Genomic DNA, 22,555 nt, shown 5'->3' with positions numbered 1-22,555 from the left:
TAGAAAACCAGGCAGAACATACCCACAACACATCTTCCTTTCACTGTGCCTTGAATCAAAATGTTGTGGGCTCACCTGAGCATCTATTCTCCACTTACTTGAAAGAATGACCCTCATGTCAGTTCCATAGAAAAGTCACCAGTCTGAGACAGCACAAATCTCTGGACAGAGAGTACATGAGGTTGTAGGCTCACACATGGTCTCAGAACCAGCCTTGCTTGTTCATCAACATTTGCATGCCTCAAAAAACCCTCTTAGTCCCAGAAAGGTGGAAGAGTAAACCTCAACACGATAGGAGAAAAGCAGGAAAGACTCACCAAAACTCTTTTATAAAAGGTGTGGATCTTTCTAATATGATTACCCTGTTTATATTGTTTTCTGACATCAGGTATTCCAAGAGTTATTCAATTATTGTGCTAAAAGTTCCAAAATAAATGCAAAGATTTAACAGCTGAAACACAAAGTAAATTCCTTCCACTCATGAGCAAAGTTACTAAAAATGTGTGGTGCTCAGCTCTGGAAAAAAAAAGGTCTCATCCTGCTCTCAAGAGATTGGAAAAGGGGCAATGGATTTTGCTATACCACAACTGGCTAGCCATATTATCAAAGTTATCTATGGGATAGGAACATGACCTAAATTACAGCGTTGCTCACCAGTACTGCTGTAGCTAAGTTTGTGTCAGCAGTTCCAAGTGAAAAACCAGCTTTTCCACTTAAAAATTATTACTCTGCTAAAGCTTGGAATAAGAGCTTATTTCTGGAACAAATTTATTTATTTTCTGAAAATTAAAAATAATTGATGTATATTCTTCAAATCTTCAGTGTAAAGCAAGAGTGACATGCACACACACACGCAAACGTGCATACATTTCAAGAAAATGGTGAAAATACTGAAATTATAATTTGATAAAAGTCACATGGTTGATCAGCTAATGTCAGCAGGCCTTAGGACATGAATGTATATTTTCTTATTGATGGCTCAGGTTATATTCCAGACTCCAAAGCTGCATCTGTATTATTAAGTGAAATCTTGCCATTTTACAGCTCTGGACCAACTACCATGACTTAGCCCCATCTCTCCTGTAAGTCTATCTTACCCCACAAAACAGGATGGCTTCATTTAAACTGTCTGTTGAGATTTAGAAGTCCCAAACCAAGCCTAGGAATTGTTCAGTTCAGGCCAGAATAATGGAAAGCCATTTTTAATAAATTTATACTATAAAAGATGACTTCCTAGTGTCAGGGCCACTATGTGATTTACTAGTACAGGTAGAGCCTAAAGGGGAAGTCATCCATTTGCTTATATAATAATTTTAAGTACGGCAACATTAATATTTTGCATTGATCTACTCAAATATTGAGAATGTTTTTAGCTGTTTGCTATCTGAATGCTTTCCTATTTTTTCTTCTCAGGCAGCTGGAATGCTCTCTTCAGCCCTTCATGTTGAAGTTTATCTCGGGCTTTTTATATCTTTGAACAGCTGATAACATGGAGTTTTGATCTGAGAGTTTGGGGGAATTACTGCATTTGATTGCAATGTTTTACTTTCCATACCTACAATCTAAAATAAATTACAACCCAGCATTTGAAGAGAGAAGGAAAGAAATTCCTTCTAGGTTAGCTTAATATTGCTGTTCTAAAAAGGTGCAGCACCTTTGAAAATGCTACTCTGTTTTATAGCATAATGTATCTATATAAGCAAAAGCAATTTTAGATACTAAGAAAACATGAATAATACTACAAGGAAGCTAAAGGGATAAATATTGGTTCCAGGTTTTGGTCCAAATCAGTTTGCCTTTTGTCAAACATGTGTATGAATATACAGATACATAATTATCCAAAGACAATTACTGAGTGCTTACTGAAGTCCAAAAAACAAAAAGAGATAGAGAAAAAAGAGTCAGACTAAGTAGGCAGAGGTCTAGAATCTATGGAAGGTGAAAAAGAATACCTGGAAAGTGGTGTATTCATTCACAGGATGAGGGAAATGTTGGTGCAGCTTGTCCCTTCTTGGGTGGATAGAGAGCAAATTAGACTTTAAACACTCTTGTGTCAGTTCAAAATAAGCCTGTGAAAGCATGTGATGCAAAATCTCTTAAACCGTTTCTGTACTTTCTAATGTCTATAGCTTACAAAATTATATATGAATTCTATTGAAAAGCTTTGCTTGACTAAAACAAAATAAAACTGTTCAGTGAGGACCCAGGTGATGATCTAATGGAAGCAGAGGTCTGTTTTCTAAATTTTCATTTCATTTTTCAGAAAAGTCCTTATTTTGGCTTGTTTATTACTATGTTTTTAGAGGTGGTAAGAAAATGGAAAATACCTGTGGGAAAACAGATCATGACTGTTTCTAGGCTTCTACATCTCATTTTGCTTGGCTCTATTTCTGTGACAATTCTTTGCAGACATTGTGCTGAATACTCAGAGAAAATTGTTGGACAAAATACCTTTCAGATGGTTTACACAAAGTGAGGATATTACCTCACTTAGGAGACCGGTTATCTCCTGGACTGGAGCTCCAAGGACACAGTTCAGGTATCAAAACATAAGTGTTTAATGTCATTTTAGATTGTTTAGATGTGCTTGGTCTCTTCCCACTACTTCAAGACAGAATGGGTCTCCTCAAGATCATGAGCCATAGCAGCCAGCCCCACTTGGATGTGCTGGACAGTCCAGGACATGTCAGACAGCAGTAGATGTCTTTCCCTCACCATTTCAGTGAAGCCCCTTGACAACAGTCAATTGCCTAAATGCAGATGCCTTGTTATTAGGCACTGTGGAGTACTGTGCCCTGTCATCAACTGCCACTTGAAAACAGGACAGGTCTTTAAGTCCTTTCTCATCACCCATACAGGTGAGCTACATACTTCAGAGCATCTCAAATTATACCAGTTACCTACATTAAGGTAACTGAATAACTGTTACTGTGTCTGTGTTAGAAAGCTGAATCACTCCCTAGACTGTGTAACTATTTTTACTAGATCCTCATTGACCATGAGAAGTGTTTGGACTACTAGCATGCATGTAGACACCTATTTTCGCTGTCTCTCAGAACCAAAGTTTGAGGTACAGCATCTGAGACCATTTATAAGAAGAATGCCAACAGAGAATGTGAAGGTAATATTAAAAAGATATAAGATGCAGTAACTTATGAAATAGACAGCTTTTCTAATGGGAGATTTCATCTTGTGAGATGTTATTAGCACTGTCATGCAGCCCATAGCAAAGCATCAGTAGAGATTCTCAAGACTGCACAATTCCTAAGACAAAAGTTATTGCATACAACATGAGGTAAATCCACTTTGGACCTCCTCGTGATGAATAGAGACAAGTTAATCACTGTACTGGAATCTGGTGGTTGCCAAAGCTGACTATTTAATATGGTCAAAAGCATATTTCCAGCCAAGAGGAGCTCAGTGTCCCCAAACAGGAAAAGGATGAGAAAATTTGTCTGGGAGGAAAAAATTAGGAGAAAAATATAATTACACTTAAAAAGAGTTTAAGAGATTGTCCTCACATACCTTTTCCTCCCTGATTTTACAACCAAAAAAGGCCGATTTTACCCATAAGCTCATTTGTTTCAATAGAAAAGCCAAACACAATTAGAAGTGGGAGAAAAAAACAAAACAAAACAAAACAACAAAGTATGAGACATGGAGAATGGGGAAATATAAAATATACATAATAGTGTCTCTGTGCATATGAATAATAAGGCAAAACCAAAACTCATTTGCACTGAACATGTCAGTGACGGATCCACAGATAGTATGGTTGGAAATAGTAGGAAGAAGCTGAACTTTATGAAGAGGAAAATAAATTCCAGTAATGTTACAGAACCACAAGTGAACAGGCACAAGACAATAGGTAGAAATAAAATGTGTTAAAAAAAATAACTAAACATTGGAGAGTAGTAGACTGAGGTACTTTCATCAGATTGATGAACTTTTATCATATGAGGAATACCAAGTTTTTTTTTTCCTGAAAGGAAAAAATGAAATAATATTTATTAGTAATAAATACTTTCAATTTGAATTGTCATAATAATTTGTACATAAGTGTCTTTGGAAGGCATGCAAGAGATCTTTGGTTCATTAACAGTCCATTTTAATGAACCTGGTAACACCAGAATAACAGCGCATTGTTACAGTTCATGGACTACGAATGGGTAAATACTATGTCTCAGTGTTATTAACTTGCCATGAGTCCCAGGAAAAATAATGCAAAAATCTGTTACAGCATTCAGTTAGTAATGAATTAAGTGACAAATAATGTCAGAATAGATACTAATAGATAACTAATGATATAATAGATATTATCTAGCAAGCCTTTACTTGCTCATGAGGTTGTAGACTTGGTGGATAACAGGGTCTTCTAGTAGTAGCAGTAGAATATTCCAAGGTGTTTCATTTTAAAAATGACAATGAACAGTACTTTAAAAAACTGCACAGTAAGTGGCTCCCAAAATGTCCTGTCTTCACGGCAATGAGAATTTATCACCAAGTAGATGTGTTCCAGTAGAGGGTTGCATCAACTGGGAGAAGGCAAATCCTACATGCTGGCTGTCTGGGCATCATGTTCAAAGCTATGTGGCTGCACACCAAACTGCTGCTTGCTACATAGGATCATAGAATGTCTTGAGTTGGAAGGGACCAGTAAGGATCACCAAGTCCAACTCCTGGCTCTTCACAGGACTACCTAAAACTAAAACATATAGCACCATACTGCTGGATTACTTTAGGCAAATGGTTGCAGTTATAGGAACTCTCTGGGAGACAGTGTCTCACGGAGAAGCAAGACGCAGTAAAATAGCTTTGCAGGAAGCAGCAGTTCCCACCTGCACTGAGGTCTCCTGGAGCAGACTGTCCCAGCAGCCCCTGCCCGCTGCAGCTGCATGCACAGACAGAAGCTGTGAGCTCCCTAGGACCTCACCATCCACCCTGCGATCTCCTATTCCTGTACCACCTGGCAACCCTGTTGCGTTCATTAAGCCTAAAGTTTCCTGATGTTCGTGCTTCAAGTGGAAACAGAAGACAAATGTACTGAGTGTGGATATCCTGGGTCTGTGCTAACTTAGCAGATGCTCCTTCCTATGAGCCTGGGAACCAGACCTCTACTTCTGGGTGCTGCCAGGAAGTAAACATTAGCAGACACAAGGATGAAAACTATGATAAATAAACCCTACTCAACTGGCAGTCTGAATTATGTCAGCTGCTGCCCCAAGATGCAACCCTCTGCCCACAGATGGGAAAGTGTTGAGTGTCTGTCATAACCTGCCAGATCCTGAAAATAATCTGGGCAAAAATTGTCAGAATTTTAGACCAAACTAGAAAACTCCCAAACTTTTTAAGCCTTAGATGAGAGTTATATGTTGTTTGGAGCATATGTAGTCAAAGGCACTTTGTTGAACTCAGTACAGCAGTAACAAGACAAAGTTTAAAGTTTTGTGTTATAGAGCAGCTCAGGGTAGATGGTGTGTTATAACATCCTTTCTGACCTAAAAGTAGTGTTCTGAAAGCAGACAGACATTGCTTATGCTTAGATTAGGGGAAGATGTTTAGTAACCAATGATTTTCAAAGGAGGTCTACACTGATACAGCACCAGTTATGCAAACAATAGGCAGAGAGCTAACCAAGTTTTCCAAGGCCATCTCTTTCTCTTCCTATAAATTACCTGTACTGTTTAAAATACAGAGCTGCTACTATAATTTTTACCTGTAACCACAACTTTCCCACAAATTCAGCATCTCCTTGAGATCCTATTACATTCTTTATGTTAGGAATAATTTGACTTGGTTCATGTTCCAGGGCCACCCAGCTTTTTTTTTTATACATAGATTTGCACATTTTAAGTGCTGCAACACAAAGAACAGTACATAAGTATAGGAATCTGTTTTAAAAACAGCATCTTGCCTTCATCTATGCAGTTCTTAACATAAAAGAGGTCTGATGAACCTTCAGATGAACTCAAAGGAATTTTCCCATTGACAATTTGAATGAAATTAAGTGCAGTCTAGTACAAAAACAGTCTGAAAAACAATGGGGAGGAGGCTAATAGTACTGGAACATAGATGCTGTCAAGTTTGAAGCAAAGCAGTGATCAATTTTTCAGAACGACATGAACAAAGAGCCGTGTTCAACTAAAATGTCTGTTGCGGTCTGCTAATAGGTCGTACCACTATTACCATTTTTGTAAATTTCCAAAGCTGTTATTTCCTTTTTAGGAGAAAGGAAAAAAAAAAGCATTTGGACTACCACAAATTTTGTAATAGTTATAGTATGTGCTCTAACACTTTCCATTTAACATGTAAGTGCAGTGTAGACACTGAACAAATAAAATTTCAATTTGAAGGAATGGAAGTTTTCAGATGAAAAAATAATAAGCACCTACATCCTTCAGAATCCAGAACTGAATTGTTTTTAGTGGAACTCATTTGAAATGAGTCAGCCTTAAGTAATATTTTTGAAATGCTGCAAGACTTCACAAAAACATTTGTATAAATATTACTGGAGATTTGAGCCAATACAATATTTTTATTTATTCACTATACATAGGGTAACAGGCTATATATTCACTGTTTAAGAGATATGGAGAACACCATGCATAAACACTACACTGCCTCTCTACAATTAAGTGTCTTGCTCTATGGTGCCCACGAAACAGCCTTTTTCCTTAATGGAGATTTCTTTATCTTTTGCTGCAGGTAGCCAATTCAAATTAACTACCCTTTATTTCATCTTGAGAGTATTATTTAAATAATGAGTGATCAGTGCAAAAACTCACTACTCATTTTACACGGCAACATGTAAAGCACTTCTTTTGGGACTACATGCTTTTATGACCCAGATATCCTATTCTGAATTTTGGGCATCCAAATCTCTTGGTTCTTAAGGTACACATCTGTGTACCAGATGTGTACACAGGTTTAAGACTAAAAGGAAGCAGTTGGTTTAGATAATATCTATTATGTTTTAGTAACCTGAGACTTTTAAGAAAAAAGATTAAAAGCAAACAGTCTGGGAGGAGTTTCCAATTTATGCAGGAGTATGTAGAAGTTATAAACAAAGTTTTACAGGAGGCAAAAGGCAGAAAAGATATCACTGATAAGTGAAGAAATAAAAGAATTGTACTGTAACTCAACAATATTTGAAATCTAGATCTCATCCAGTGAAAAGTTCTATACTTGCAGTGAGCTCCGTCTTCAGATTCTTTCACTACAACCTATCAGACTTCTTGGCCATTTACAGCCATGAAAATATCAATTAACAAGAAAGGAGCTTTGAATCAAATAGAAGGAATATTTCTGTTCATGTACCACAAGCTGAAGAAAACTGGATGAGAATAGGTTTTGATCACATTTCCCATTAAAGGAAATGAAAACTAAGGAATAAGACAGAAAATTAATTTTGGAGAAAACAAACTGAGATGCCTTATTTAACAGCACAGTTGCTGTAAAGTTGAAATATCAATATATTCTGACATTATCAGATATGAAGTGTATTCATAACTGGCTTTCAACTTAGATGTTATAAGTGAATTTACACATTCTTTTGTGTACTCCTTGGAAATTAGATAGAGTATGTTCCCATGCTGTTTAATGATTTTGGAAAGCTACTGAAAAAAAACACCCCAAACCACAAAAAATAGGGCTAGAAAGAAGAAATCAAGCACTCATTTTTCCATCCTTTGCTGCAGAAGAAGCCATACCTCCATTTGCTGGGATTTAGTCCCTACCTGCTCTCCCAGAGATTTAACAGGTGGGTCCTTCGTGAGTCAGAAGAGAATGATTAGGAAAGCATAAAAAATGATGATGAAGAGACAGTATGGAGAGATGGCAAAAATCTTATCAGAGAAAAGGGAAAATCTATTGTTTTATAACTTATCTTTGAAAGGCATGTGATTCTTCATCTTGACTGTGCAACTCATGTCACTAGTTTAAAACAGTCAAAAAGACAGGAACTATATGAATGAAAAAGTCTCAGCTGAATTTTATGTAATCTAAGCTTTTAACATACAGTTATTGCAAAATTTCATCACATTTCTTTAATAAGATTTTTCTACAATTTATTAATATATGCATGCTTTATATTTCTGTTAATAGAATGAGAAAAAGGATGTGTACTGCACCTACAGAAAACAATGTAATAAACAACTTGTGCATAAATATAACTGCTAAAAACATGTTAAGCCTGCCCTATCCTGTATTTACAGCCAACACACAGTTCTGTTTGTACTGCAAATGTAAAACTACATTATTAGTGAGAGATCAATATATGTATTAAATTATAATATTGATCTTGTCCTTCAAAATAAATCTTTGATCAGAAAAAGCACAACTAGTTCCTTTCCCTTGGATTTCTCTTTACAATTATTATGCTCCATTGCTCAGCTTGCTGTACCTTCTGTCACAGAGCAAACCACAAGAACCTTAAGTATTGCCTTAAAGGACATCTGTTTCCATATTCAAAATATTTTCTTTATTCCAATTGGTCTTTTGCTAAATGCTCCTGCTTGTTTCTCCATTTGCAGACAAGGCTACAGTTTAGGTTTTTCCTTGGCCAGCTGAAACTAATGAAGCAATTTTCAGATATGTATCATACTGTGCATGAGAAACTCCATCTGCTCTCTGTTCACACACAGAACAACAGCAGCTTTGTCCACTTACACATTTCTAGTTTTGGTACCATGCACACTTCTTCACCTACTTAGCTTAATTCACTACTGTAATCCCACTGCTTCACAGTCACTTATTTGCATAATTCAAATAGTAATGTAGTTATGATCTGTCATCAGCATCTCTTTCCTAACGTGTAAATGGTTCTCCCACACCAGGAGAACAGGAGCCATGTCAGAACATCAAAAGAGTAACAGTCACTCCCCATGGACTGAACTGGCACTTGGCACTCTTGTCTTGAGCAAATTTGTTTGCTAATTGTGTTATTGCAGAAGCACAGAGGTCTGTAATCATTTTGCTTGTTTCCTGTTCTCAGTGAAGGGCATTGAATTATGCCAGACCTCTCCTTGCTCCTGTTAACCTGCACTGGCAGGGAGGCCCCAATGCATCAGCAACAGGTTTTAGGGGAAGCCCTCATCCAGACTCCTCTTCTTCAGGAAGTTGCGAGGTTTTGCCAGCTCAGCCGCATCCTGTACCATGATTTTTCATAAAGACAGCCAGTCGATAATAGCTGAGAAACTTGATCTGTACCCACAGTTACAGTTAAAACACACAAGACACTTTAAAATTGTTTGTGCATGCTCTCTATGTGCACATATCACGTTTGTGCCCACCTAACTTAACAAGAAAGAGCTTGAGTCCCATAAAAAGGCAAGACATCCACCATTTAGGGATAAAGGAAGGTTCTTATGGAAACATTAAGACCCACTTTAAACAGTTACTGTCTTAGTGTATTATTTTTTGGCATTGCCTGGTGAAAATAATATCTCATCCAAGCCTTAAGATGCATTCTTGAACTACATCCATGGAATAAGAAACAGACAATGTAAAGCTGAGTAGTTCCAGATTCTGAAAAGCAGGAGAAAGCTGTAAGTGCAAAAATGAACAAATGTATAAAATGAGTTTACAGTAACTGCTAAAAAAATTGTTCCTGGTATGTGTTTTTATTAAACAAACATGCATTCCATCACCAAAGTAAATCTACAGACCAAGTAAATTCCAATGCTTTGCAGAAGAAATTTCAAACTCAGTATTTAATGTTGCAGAAAAGGTTATAATTCTAAGGCAGTCCTGCACCTTTAGTTCTGATCCTCAAGCTAAAACTTTTCTTAGGGATATTTTACTGTGGACATAAGATAGTTAAAACGGCAGAAAAATGAATGAGTCAGTTGGCTAAAGAAGCAGAACAGCATTGAGGTCTGAGCACTATTTGTTAGCTCATGTCTAGCAGTATAAAATAAGTTGGAAAACAAAAGTCTGTTTGCAATTTATTTTATAACCTAAAAAGTTTTCCCTCTAAAACACAAAAATTCCTTGTATAAGGCTATGGCTAGTGGTCTAAACTTTCTCAGATTTGTGAAACACTGATCGTTCTCTCATCCCACAGGAGTAACAGATGGGTTGTCCTTGTACAAAATATGGTATCCACCTGCACTTCATTAGAGAGCTGCATTTTTGTACATGCCACACCACAAGATCACCATGATGACATAGCAGCTTCAGAGAACAGCGTGACTAGGGCTTTTTTTTTTTTCCCTTGTAACACAGAAGATCTGGCAGACTTTTACCTCCTGACACTGTTTACAGCATATATTGGTTGATACAGTCCCTTATTGCATCTGCTCTGGGAATTAAGGAAAGCAACTTCAAGGCAGTAAGGTAAGTGTTGCTGCATGTTTTAACCAAAATGTTCAGCTATTTAAATGTAGCTGTAATGGGAATGTGAAAACATGTCAGAATAAGTTTGCCAATTTGTAAATTGAACACAAATCAACAGTTGCTTAGTGGACTCGCTTTCTCAGTTTCCTTAAAACAACCTCACATATTTTGTGCATCAGTGTTGCACTTATTTACAGTCTGTTTTCTTCTACTTCAAAAGAAGAGTTGATATACAGTACAAAGAAATTTGTAAGACTATTCACTGCTTACTAATTCATTCATATCTATTAGTAAGAACTCCATAAACTCCATTTGTTAAATCATTTTCCTTCATTTTACAAATAAGACAAGGTATGCTGCTATTTAAATAATTAAGTAAACAATTAGAGGAAAATTGTAGGTATTTTGAAAATTTTAGTTAATTTTAAAGCACACTTTAAATATACTATTGAATCTCAAAATTAAATCTTTTGAAAACTCTGTAAGATGTTATGTGGCAGAATTAAGGTATATTTTGTTTAAGACTGATTGACTGATAACATTCTATTTATTTTGTTTCACAAACACTTTAGAATTAAGGCAGTACAGACTAGCTCGGCAATAGTTTGGATACTTTGTCTACTGTACTGTAGTAAGCATTATTCCAAAATTGTGAATTTGCTATTTAGTATGTTTTGGCAAGATGCCTGAGCAACTTCATAAATATTTTCACAGGTATTTTACACCATAACTAGTTAGAACAAAACCAGGCAATTTGTTCAAGCATGCTTATGTTATAAGATAAATTTCTAAGAATGTATTCTGATTTTATCTTTTGCATTCATACAGTTCAGTGTAACAAATAAGCACGTGTACATGATGTATTTACCTTTTACACTTCTGACAGAGAAACGTTTAGATACACGAATGAGAAATCCATAATTAAAACAAGTTAGCTGCATTACATATATATTTTACCATACTATTTTCTGTCACACACATGCACACATGCCTCTGTACTACAGAACTGTCACCTACATTTTAAAATGTTGTTAATAAAATAATTCAAATCACTTGCTACCTGACTTTTTAAATTACTTCCAGGGTTTTGCAAAGCAGTTAAACATTTTATGCGATTTAAAAGATCTCTCAGCCTATGATATTAATAATAAAATTCAGCATTACAAACATAATTTGAAACTAGAAGAATACTAAAATTTGAATTTAAAATAGGATGTTTATGCTACTTTATCAATTAAACTATAAAATTATGCATATGTATAAAAATGTCACTGTAAGGCCAAATAGTGTTGTCCAAGAAGTTCAATACAGAAGCAGTTAGTCTCCCATCCTTAATGTCTTGTACTTTAATAGGACAAGATTTCGAGCTGAATTGTGTCACTGTACTGTCTTTGCTTTCAGAGAAGCTGTACTTATTTATACCAGCAGGGGACTGTAGGTTGAGTTTTCATGTTCTCATGCAGTAATGAAGGACAAAGGAAATTACACCAATAACTCATATTTCAGTGATTACTTTATTCTTTAGTTTGTAGTTAGGTAAATGTGATGGGACCAACACCATGGAAAGGATATACAACCCTCTTCCTTTTTCAGGGGACAGCAGCTTAATATCTAGAAGGGGGACTTTATGGGTGATTGACTGGAGATAACATGAAAATATTTTCAGAAAATTCTTTGTGCTGCATTGCATGAAATCAATAGGACCTGCCTAGAGGTACATTAGTTGAGATTATTACATGACAAGAATGTGATGTATCTTTTACTAAGTCAATAAAATCAAGGGAATTTATAATTAGGTACGACTTTCTAGCTATGGCCTGGCATTTTAACACTAGGTACTCTAACACTAAACAAAGCCAATAGCAAGACTAACTTACTCAGCTGGAATGTTGCCCAGATCTCAGATCAATGTCTGGTGGTGTGTTTACAGGCTTCACATACTTTCTCAGATTACTTGAGAGCAAGAAGTTTCTAAGGATTTTCTTAATCATCTCACTGTCTGAATGTAGCTGAGTATGCCTAGCCTTGTTTTTTGGTGGTGAAAATCAAAGTAAGCTCACTGACTTCAGTGATGCTAGACCCACTTTTCCAACACATTGTCTACCTAGATAGTAAGAAATAATAACAAAGTACTTACCTTTACAGATTAGCATCTTGTGGAGTAGCTGACAAAAAAGGTATGCCCTTACAAAGTAAGGTGAGACCACTCATATTGGATCACAGCAAAACATCCCCAAGGACACTAAATGTCCTTTTGCTACATGTGGACGGGAAGACCAACTATGTGAAGCCAATGCTTTATTTTTCTGTTCATTTAGAATGGTCATATAATGTAATCAACACGTTTATTGTTATACATAGAATTTGCAAGAACATTTGCACTATCTGAAATTAAGTCATTTCAGATCCACTGTAGACCCATATTAGATAGAGTATACTCATGCACATAGATGCAGTGCTGCTTGTTTGATATGACCAGGAGACTCTGTTATGTATTTCTATTAGTCTGTTTTTCAGGTGAATATGAAACTTAGTGGACCATACTTTACTGGATATAATCCATGAAAAGAAGATATTTCAAGTTACAGGCATCTTAACAACACACTATACACATTATCCTCAGTTTGTAACTTCCCTGGGTCTTTCAAACTTCAGTCAATTTGCCACATGTTATTTTTGTATGAGGGAATTAGTTACATTAGGAATGCTTGATATAATTTAAATTGCTGAAATGCCTCTGAACATGGCCTTCAGCAAAACTGAAAACTCCACTGTGCCAAGTTTAAAAAATTTGGACTTTATTATCCTTCTTGTGACTTAATGAATGAATGCAGGAAGATGTAAAGAAAGTTTTGCTTACAACAGCAGAATGGCCTGCAATTTTGCTTCACAAAGGCAGATTATAACAAGACAGGGACTTTAAGTTTATAGTAACAACAACGTAATGCTAAAAAACTACTATATTTTTCAAATTAATTAAGAAGATATGATTAATGTAGCATATATAATTAATGTTTTTAATTATAAAATTTATGTGGTAAAATTTCACATCTTGCTGAAGGAGAGAAAAAAGTCAAAGTTATAACTTTTTATTCCCTTTTACTTTACAGGGACAAGACGTATTGTAAAGATGGCTTTAAACTCCCTACCTGTCTTTCTGTTATTGATTAGTGGCATTTTTTGCCAATATTACTATGGTCCTGAAGATGATTACGGTTATGATCCTTTTGGGCCATCCTCAGCAGTCTGTGCCCCAGAATGTAATTGTCCACTAAGCTACCCTACTGCCATGTATTGTGACAATCTAAAACTGAAAACCATTCCAATTGTACCGAGTGGAATAAAATACCTTTATCTTCGAAACAATATGATTGAGGGCATTGAAGAGAATACATTTGATAATGTAACAGACCTACAGTGGCTGATCCTAGATCACAATCATTTGGAAAATTCAAAAATTAAGGGAAGAGTCTTCTCTAAACTAAAGAATCTGAAGAAACTTCACATTAACTACAACAATTTGACTGAAGCTGTTGGACCACTCCCCAAAACTCTGGATGACCTGCAATTAAGTCACAACAAGATCACAAAAGTCAACCCTGGTGCACTTGAGGGCCTTGTGAATCTGACTGTCATTCACCTCCAGAACAACCAGTTGAAAGCAGATTCTATTTCTGGGGCATTTAAAGGTCTGAATTCACTTCTATATCTTGACTTAAGCTTCAATCGACTCACAAAGCTACCAACAGGACTGCCTCACTCCTTACTCATGCTGTATTTCGATAATAACCAGATCTCCAATGTTCCTGATGAGTACTTCCAAGGTTTTAAAGCCCTGCAATATTTACGTTTATCCCACAATAAATTAACAGATTCTGGAATACCAGGCAATGCCTTCAATATCACATCACTGGTTGAGTTGGATCTCTCCTTCAATCAGCTGAAGAGCATTCCAATCGTCAGTGAGAACCTCGAAAACTTCTACCTCCAAGTCAACAAAATTAACAGTGAGTTACATTGGTGTATTTCTATTAACATTTACCACAGTCTAGACACTGATGGTCAATGCAAGCATCTGAAAAGGTAGATCAATCAGTCTGAAGAAATAGTATTGTTTGGACTTTTAGCACACTGACATTTATCTGACTGTTGCCACATTAATGTTAAAAGACAGATATCTGACGCTACTCCAATTAAGTTTTAAGAGATTAATTTCTGTTCTCATAATAATGTGGGTATTCTTGGTTAACTTCTCATCTCATGTAAACTGGAGTAACTCCATAGAAGCCAATTGAGTTGTTCTATACAACTGAGGGAAAAACAGTGACAAAAGTTTGATCAGTGTGGAAGATGTTCAGAATTCTTAAGTCAGCAAAAAGAGACAGATATCAGGTGAGGATCTGACTATGGCTTGTGTAACCTTTCGGTAGGCTGGTAGTGAGACACACTGAAAAAGATATGACAAAGTAGCTGCTTTTTCCTCTTTCCTCTCTTTTCTCATGCAGTATCTCTTCAAACCCATATTGAAATCCAAAGAGTTGCCCTGGTTGTTTTTTCTTTTCATTCCCACTTGCCATATGGTATGATCAAGTGTCAAGCTTGTCTTCATTCAATCATGATTTGAAAAAATCTTCCTTCTGAAGTTGATAAATGTCATACCTTGCATGAGATCACAGAGGTTTCTACTGAGACAGGGCTTTTACAAGACTATCCTAATCTTGGGGTGGGAAGGAGGTGTTGGAGACCTGGATAGGCCTCACCATTACATCAGAAGCTCTCCTGCTGCACCTCTGGCGATGGTGGTCCCTGATGGAGAGATAGATTTGTCAAACATAACAGTGTTTCTACAGGACAACTTATATCATATTGCTAGCTAGCATAAAGTAAACCATAAAATTCTCTCTTCTGTTTGCCTGCTTGTATCCATCAGGGGTTTAGGATATCAGCGTTGTCCATACAAGGGTAACTCCATACAGATGTAGCTTTTCAAGGCAAATATTTTAGCGAAGACCTCACCAGACAGAGGGCAAGACCTTTTGAAATGTTTTGTATTTACTATGCTTTACTTTTTCCAAAATGTTATTATTTTTTTTTCCTGTTATATCTTAGTTCCTTGTCTTGATGAGGGAAAACAAGGACTTAATGCTTCCCACCTGAGGCACCACATACAGCGACCTTTAGAACTTTATCAGATACTCTCCCTCTCCTAAAAGAGCTAACAAAGATGATGATTAATTTCTCATGAGATATATGTGGCTATTTTCAGTGCTTAGAGTGGTTGTTCTGAGCCTTCTGCAAGATGCTCAGGTACTGAATTTGCTTTCCATTCACATTTCCAAGGACTTCTGAGTCAAGGCCTGTGACAAGACTTTGATTTTGCAATGAAAGCTTTATTACCATAGTACTGGTCAGCAGCAGAGGACGTTGGTGTGAGGAGTGGATGTGCATTGGCTACGATGCACTGTCATGGCTACCAAATGGACTGATGCATGAGAACTCTGTTTTCATAGAATCAAAGAATGGCTTGTGTTGGAAGGGACCTTCAGAGGTCATGTCGTTCATCTCCCCTGAAACAAGCAGGGACATCTTCTACTAGATCAGGTTGCTAAGGGCGCTGTGCAATGTGGCCTTCAATATCTCCAGGGATGAGGCATCTACCACCGCTCTGGGCAATTTGTTCCAGTGTTTCACCACTCTCACTGTAAAAAATTTCCTTCTCACGTCTAACCTTAATCTCCTCTCCTTTAGTTTAAAATCATTACCCCTTGTCCTATCACAACACGCCCTACTAAAAAGTCTGTCCCCATCTTTCTTCTAGGCCCCTTTTAAGTACTGAAAGGCCACAATAAGGTCTCCCTAGATCCTTCTCTTCTCCAGGCTGAACAACCAATTCATATTTGTCTAAGAAAGAGTAATATAGTTCCAATCCTTTTGATATTACCAGAAAGAAAGGAAAGGGTGAGTGTCACTAGGGTAGAGCCAGGCTCTTCTCAGTGACAACCAATGGTAGGACGAGGGGTAATGGGTTCAAACTGGAACACAATAGGTTCCACTTGAATTTTAGAAGAAATTTCTTCTCAGTGAGGGTAACAGAACACTGGAACAGGGTGCCCAGGGAGGTTGTGGAGTCTACTACTCTGGAGACATTCAAAACCCACCTGGACACATTTCTGTGTAACCTCATCTAGGTGTTCCTGCTCCAGCAGGGGGATTGGACTAGATGATCTTTTGAGGTCCCTTCCAATCCCAGATGTTCTGTGATTCTGTTATTCTGTGAAATATTTCTCTAAATTATTTTCCGTGAGTTCCATCCTGGGCTTGCTACAGTCATTATGCATTGCCATACATTAAAAAAAAAAAAAAAATCTGTTTGAGAAATACCACCATTTTAGTGATTTTGAGTTTTTGATCAGGAGTTGATGAATAGACACAAAAAGAAAAACTGAAAAATTGTAACAGAATTGGCTTCATTTCGGTATGTTCTCTCTTCATGTACGATGTGAAGAACAGTGGGTAAAGTGGATAGGAAACTGGAATGAAGACAAATTCAGAGTAACTCCTCTGATCTCTAACTCATAAATTGAAGAACATCCACTATATTGAACGTATACTCCATCTACTGTACTTGATGCTAGTTAGATCTCCAAGCTTACATAGGATCATGGAAAGTTTATAAAAGCCTTTGCTTTCTCCATACCTCAAACCTAAACTGCAACTTCTAAGCTGAAACTTCTTTTTAAAGTATTTGTCATTGCTATTAATTTCAGGGTGGAGTTTTCTGTTTAATAACATCAGTTGTTTGCTACCATGCTTTAAGGTACCATTAGGTGTTCATATATACACAAACACTTGTTTTACAGACTACTTAACGCAAAAAGAAACTCTGCAGAATGAAAAAAGTACAGGAATCAAAGAGGTTCAGTGATACAAGAAAAGGGTCCAAAGCTGGACTTCTCCATATTTCATTTGTACTCATAAAAGATTAAGGAGACAGTTGTTGCTTCTGCATGAAACCCAAGCAAGAAGATACCATGTGAAACGAGTATAACAAGGAGGAATCTGTAAATGTTTCAGAGAATAATTAAGGGCCCACATATTCTCTTCAAGTCCATCAGCTGCACCTGTACCTGTACCATAATTGTATTTATTCTAAACAGAGTTTAAGGATTTTTTGCAGTGGCCTGTGAAGAAATGACTTACATATGGTTACTGTGAGACCACAGACCAGTAAGGATGATTACAGGATTTCAGATCCCATTAGGATTTCCCACTCTATTGCCTTCTCGAACAAAAAATCTTTGCATAGTTAATCTTCGTCTCTTCTAAAGGATGCTTATGACCCTGATGTACAGGGGATATACTCTCATCTAGAATATAGTAAAAAATAATTCTATCTAAAAAATAGGTGTTTCTATGCTCCAGTTTTACTCTATAGGTATGGGAGAAGAAGAGGAGCGGACATGCCTGGTCCTGATTTTTATTTTTTTCCTCCCAGGTGTTTCAAATTTTTGGGTAGTTTGTGAGAGTTTCAGAATTTCTTATGGTGACAGACACTTTTAGTGAGAAAATAAGCATTCAGATGAAAATCTAATTTTCAGCCAATTCTTATTCTCCTCGTGTCTGGCTCATGCAGGCATTCTGTGCTGGGAAAATATGAATGCCAGACCAGTGGCAAAAATCCAGGTACTCTGTCTCTGAACCTGAGTATTATAAATTCAGGAGGATGTTTTAACACCTGCAACATTAATAAAGAAGTAAGCTACTGACATTTTATGCAACAGCAGTCTAGTCTCACTGTAGCTCCCATACAGATCATATAGGTAACAGCACATCAAGTGTATTCACAAGACCCACTTATCTTATTTTCTGCTAGTGGAGAGTGCAATTAGAAAACATTTTTAATGTGCTTCTAACAACTGATAATTAGATGAACTGTATAAAAAAAAATAAATACCCAAATCTAAACAGTGTGCCTCAAATACTGGAGCCAAATCCCACTGAATTCCATTACAGAGCTCTTTGACTCCTGTGAGGACAAGATCTGCATCAGCTTCCGAAGTGGTTAAATCTCATAAACAGTCAGCACAGATGAATATTATGTTAACACAGAGAAATTTTGTGGTTTAGAAGCATGAAGTTTATGTCCTTTGAGTAGTTAAACATCTACCTGACTTGTATAAACAAATATTTTTTGCAACCAAATGATAGCATATAAATGTTCAAAGGTAACAATAAGGAAATAAAAAACTCCTACATTGAGAAAGTTTTAAAATCTCTGCCTTGAACAAAAATATACTTACCATGCTGTTCATGAATAACAAGAAAATGGAAAAAAAAATCTATATTAGAATTCATGTTTAATTTTTACAAATTAAACTCAAACTACCTTCAGAAAACTGGACCTATATAGTTAATGGTAAAGCCTGCAGGCCAAGCAAATGAGTTCAGTCTCAGGAACTTATGTTTTCATTCAGCAAAATTCCATACAGATCTAGTCCCATAAACATCTCTCAGCTTATATGATCATAACTCACAATCATGAGTTCACTTCAGCTGGTATATTCTGAATTGAAAGAGTATCAGAATTGGTCTGCAGTCTTAAAATTATACTATATTGCAATATTGACTGCCCAAGAAATGTGTCATTAATATTGCATTTTATCTCTCACCCTTCCAAAAGAAAGCTGTACAATATAGAAAAATCTAGGAAATTGGTTTGATTTACTTTAATCACATTAGTGACCAAAATTTAACATTTGAAATACATTTCCTTAATCCCTGCTCTAAACAAACTATTTTGTGCAAGATACACAAATCTTAACCTATTCAACACCATATTTCTGTGCCCAAAAAATTACCTAAGCTCTGATGCTTTAAAGAGCTGCCTCTACAGATGGGTGCTCATTTATACTTACTTTACACAAGCTGTGTTTCATCAATGATATCAAATTATTGTAATGCTGATCTGAAAGAACCCAATTGAAGTTAAAGTGGAAATACGGAAGATACTTCCTCCACTTTCTTTAGCACTACATCATGATGTAGACCATCACATTTTCTTAGATCTGTCAAATAGTCATGCAGAAAAGAAATATAAGGTGGTTTCAGAAGTCCATGCATTACCTGATTGGTAGTTAAAATGACATCCAACATTGAGAACACTACTTCGGTTTCTCAGAAGTTGTAAGAGCTAGTCCTTTGCAACATAAAAGCAACAGAAGACATGATTTTTTTTCTGCATGCTGGTGAATGATTTCTTTGAAGGAGTCCTTTTAAAATATTTTCTATGAGAATTCAATTGGTGGTGATGGTCTGAAGAAAAACAAGCCTCTCAGACTGCTTCTGTAGTTGCAATGGAGCTTTTCATTAGACTGATCTTCTGTCTGACTCAAAGGAAACACAGGTGAGAATGAAGGACCATCTTTGCAGAATTACACAATGTGGTATGCAGGTGACATCGGGTTTATTCACATGCATTCTTGAGAATAGATATTTTCTTCATGATAGAGGTGTATAATACATATGTGTGTGCTTATGTATACTGGGCACAGATTTTATCTGCTTCATGTAATTTATATCTTACAGTTAATATTGCTCATAAGAAAGAACACATAATTGTCCACTCAAGACTGGTCTGATGTTATGTGAACCAAATAATATTTCAGCTGAATAAAGGCTATATATATCATGATATATACATTCAAATAAATATAAATATTTTATAAATATTTAGTCTTGCCACCTAATCCTGCTGCCTTTGAAAGATTCAACTATACAACTTAAATGTAAAACTCCTTCCCAACTCCAGCCCCAAAACTCATTTTGAAACTAGTAAATCAAAATGATACATCCAAAATAATATTTGGCACAGACACTCATTTGGACTGCCTGTTCTTAAGGGTAAGGTCATATCATGGATTCAGTTTCTCTGGAAACTTCTTCCTTCCTTCACTATCTTATGTAGCAGTGTTTTTCCATTCCATTGTGATGTACTTAGCATGACTGTGTCCTCATTCTGCATCTTCAGTTTTAGCGAAGATTCATTTTTTTCCTTTTTTTTCTAAATGCCAGATTAGGCCCCTATATAAAACCCAGCATTTTAAAAATCAAATGAGTACTGGGAGCACATAGCACTGGAAAAACTCAGTCTTGAAATTCTCAACATCTCACACATAATGGAAGGAACCTCATCTAGCACAAGCCCCTGAAGTTTCAGGAAACTCATGGGGAATTATATTAGTGGATATGCAAATTATTGAAAAAAAGTATAATGAATTTAAGGTTATGATTTCCAAATAAAAGAAATAGGGGGAAAAAATAGAAAATAAAAGTAATTGTTTTGTTGTATTAGTTTCACCTATTCACTCTTTCATTCATGTTCACTTTGTTCCAGAGTTCCCCTTGAGCAGCTTCTGTAAGGTTGTTGGGCCAACGACCTATTCCAAGATCACACATTTGCGCCTGGATGGAAACAATCTCACTCGGGCTGACCTGCCACAGGAGATGTACAACTGCCTTCGAGTGGCTGCTGAGATTTCACTGGAGTGAAATACCTGAGAGCATCCAGTTCCCCTCTAGGGGCAGTAACTACAAGAATTACATCATGATAGCTCTTTAAAATTAGGATGTGCCTTTTAAAAAGTGTCAATCTGCATATTATCCATTCTGTTTGTTAATATTTAGCATGCACTTGGCAACCTTAAGGAAATGCGTGCATATTTTTACAAATGGTTGTATTTAGGAAGCACAAGAATGATGAAATGTGATGCAAAATACACCTTCATCTAGCTAGGTAAGTTTATGAAAAACATTCAGCTTCATATAAATCCATGTCCATGCATGCAACACAGGCCAGCTGGTACCAGACTTCCATGGAAGTCAGACAGGTTACATCAGAGTGCTGAGCAGTATGGGTTAGTCTGTGTAAATACAAGATTTCTCTCCAAGGAATCCAGCTCTCCTCATTATTCATGCTTTTTTCATATTGTTATCAATTATGAAGTAGAAAATGATTTAACAATCTAAGAACAAATTAAAATGTAAGAAAATATGTTTTCAGAGCCTGTTACGTTATTAGATTAAAGGAATATGTGAAGGAAAACAGGGAAATAGCATTTTTCAGGTTAAAAAATTTTTACTCTTCTTTTTGTCATACTTTCTTTTAAACTTTAATGGTAAGATTTTTATCCATTGCTGGTATAATTGTTCTTTCAAAATAAGTCATATATACAGGTATTTTTATTCAACTACTTGCATGCTACTTTTAACCAGATTGTAGAAAATAAAACATAGCAAATAGTATTTTTGTGTCCATATTGTTGTCAACTATGTTTCAGTCTTTTATATATTAAAAAAAAAAAAACCTTCAGGTTAAGACAAGATAATCTAAGCTATTCTATTATAATTAAAATTTATTGTAAGGTCAAATAAACTGTTTTCTCTACTTTCAAGTATCAATATGTTTGTAAACATGAACCTTAATGTACTCCACTGCATTTGGGTTGGCCATTAAGTCGATGGCTTATGGAGTTTCCAGTATGGGAGTTACATCACTATGCAGTAGTGCAAATTAATTTCTCAGAATTGTCACAGAACAGTTAAATCTCTCAGAAGCCACAGGCAATGAGTAAAATGCAGCCATAGCTACTCATGATAGAGAGAGGGTAGTATATTCTATCTGAGAATGAATAGTCCAAATACTGTTAGCATCCTGAAATACATACTGAAATAAAAGTGTTAGTAACTGAGAGTCATAAATGACCTGCTTACAAACACAGATCATCCCATGGGTACTATTTGTTTTTCAACTACCAGACTACTAAACACCCAAAAAGAAACTCTTCTGGTTTCTATAGCAAAAGCAGAAATTATCACCTCACAAACACACACACACACACATAAATGACACCAGAAAAATTTAGTCAGCACATTGTCAATTCCAGATGTTCAGAATCAATACACAATTCAAGAAAAAAAATGGGGCTAAAACAAAAGGAGAGATGTAGGAGTCAACAGAAATATCTCCCTCCTCATTTTTTCATTTTGGAATTTCTAAGTGTTATTTCTTTTTATCTACTTACAAGAAGGATTAAAAGTATATTTTGTTACAAGTAACCTAGAATTTTTTTAGAATAATAAAATCTAAAGCTGAGGTTTTCTGAACACATGATAGTGGAAATCACTATGGAACATCACCTAGGCATTATGACATAGGAGAATA

General features: G+C 36.2%; 1 protein-coding gene and 1 long non-coding RNA gene across 5 annotated transcripts in view; one reads left to right on the top strand and one right to left on the bottom strand.

Annotated features, from left to right (window-relative positions):
* The first annotated feature begins 13,465 nt into the window (after positions 1 to 13,465).
* LUM (lumican) lies at positions 13,466 to 21,778 on the top strand. The gene is made up of 2 exons (XM_065042517.1): positions 13,466 to 14,342; positions 20,729 to 21,778. The coding sequence occupies exons 1-2, from the start codon at positions 13,466 to 13,468 to the stop codon at positions 20,881 to 20,883; spliced, it is 1,032 nt and encodes a 343-aa protein (XP_064898589.1). The 3' UTR covers positions 20,884 to 21,778.
* The window catches only part of LOC110363182 (uncharacterized), a 137,181-nt gene continuing 128,809 nt past the window's right edge, over positions 14,184 to 22,555 (bottom strand). For all 4 annotated transcript variants that reach the window (XR_010468282.1, XR_010468283.1, XR_010468284.1 and 1 more), the window contains 2 exons: positions 19,459 to 19,718; positions 14,184 to 15,141 (listed from right to left, as the gene is read on the bottom strand). This is a non-coding gene — a long non-coding RNA (uncharacterized LOC110363182). The remainder of the gene's footprint in view (positions 15,142 to 19,458; positions 19,719 to 22,555) is intronic.

The sequence above is a fragment of the Columba livia genome, chromosome 1 (genome assembly GCF_036013475.1).
Source record: "Columba livia isolate bColLiv1 breed racing homer chromosome 1, bColLiv1.pat.W.v2, whole genome shotgun sequence".
Lineage (NCBI taxonomy): Eukaryota > Metazoa > Chordata > Aves > Columbiformes > Columbidae > Columba > Columba livia.
The sequence above is the reverse complement of the archived record's forward strand: the minus strand, read 5'-3'. Positions and strand labels throughout refer to the sequence as shown.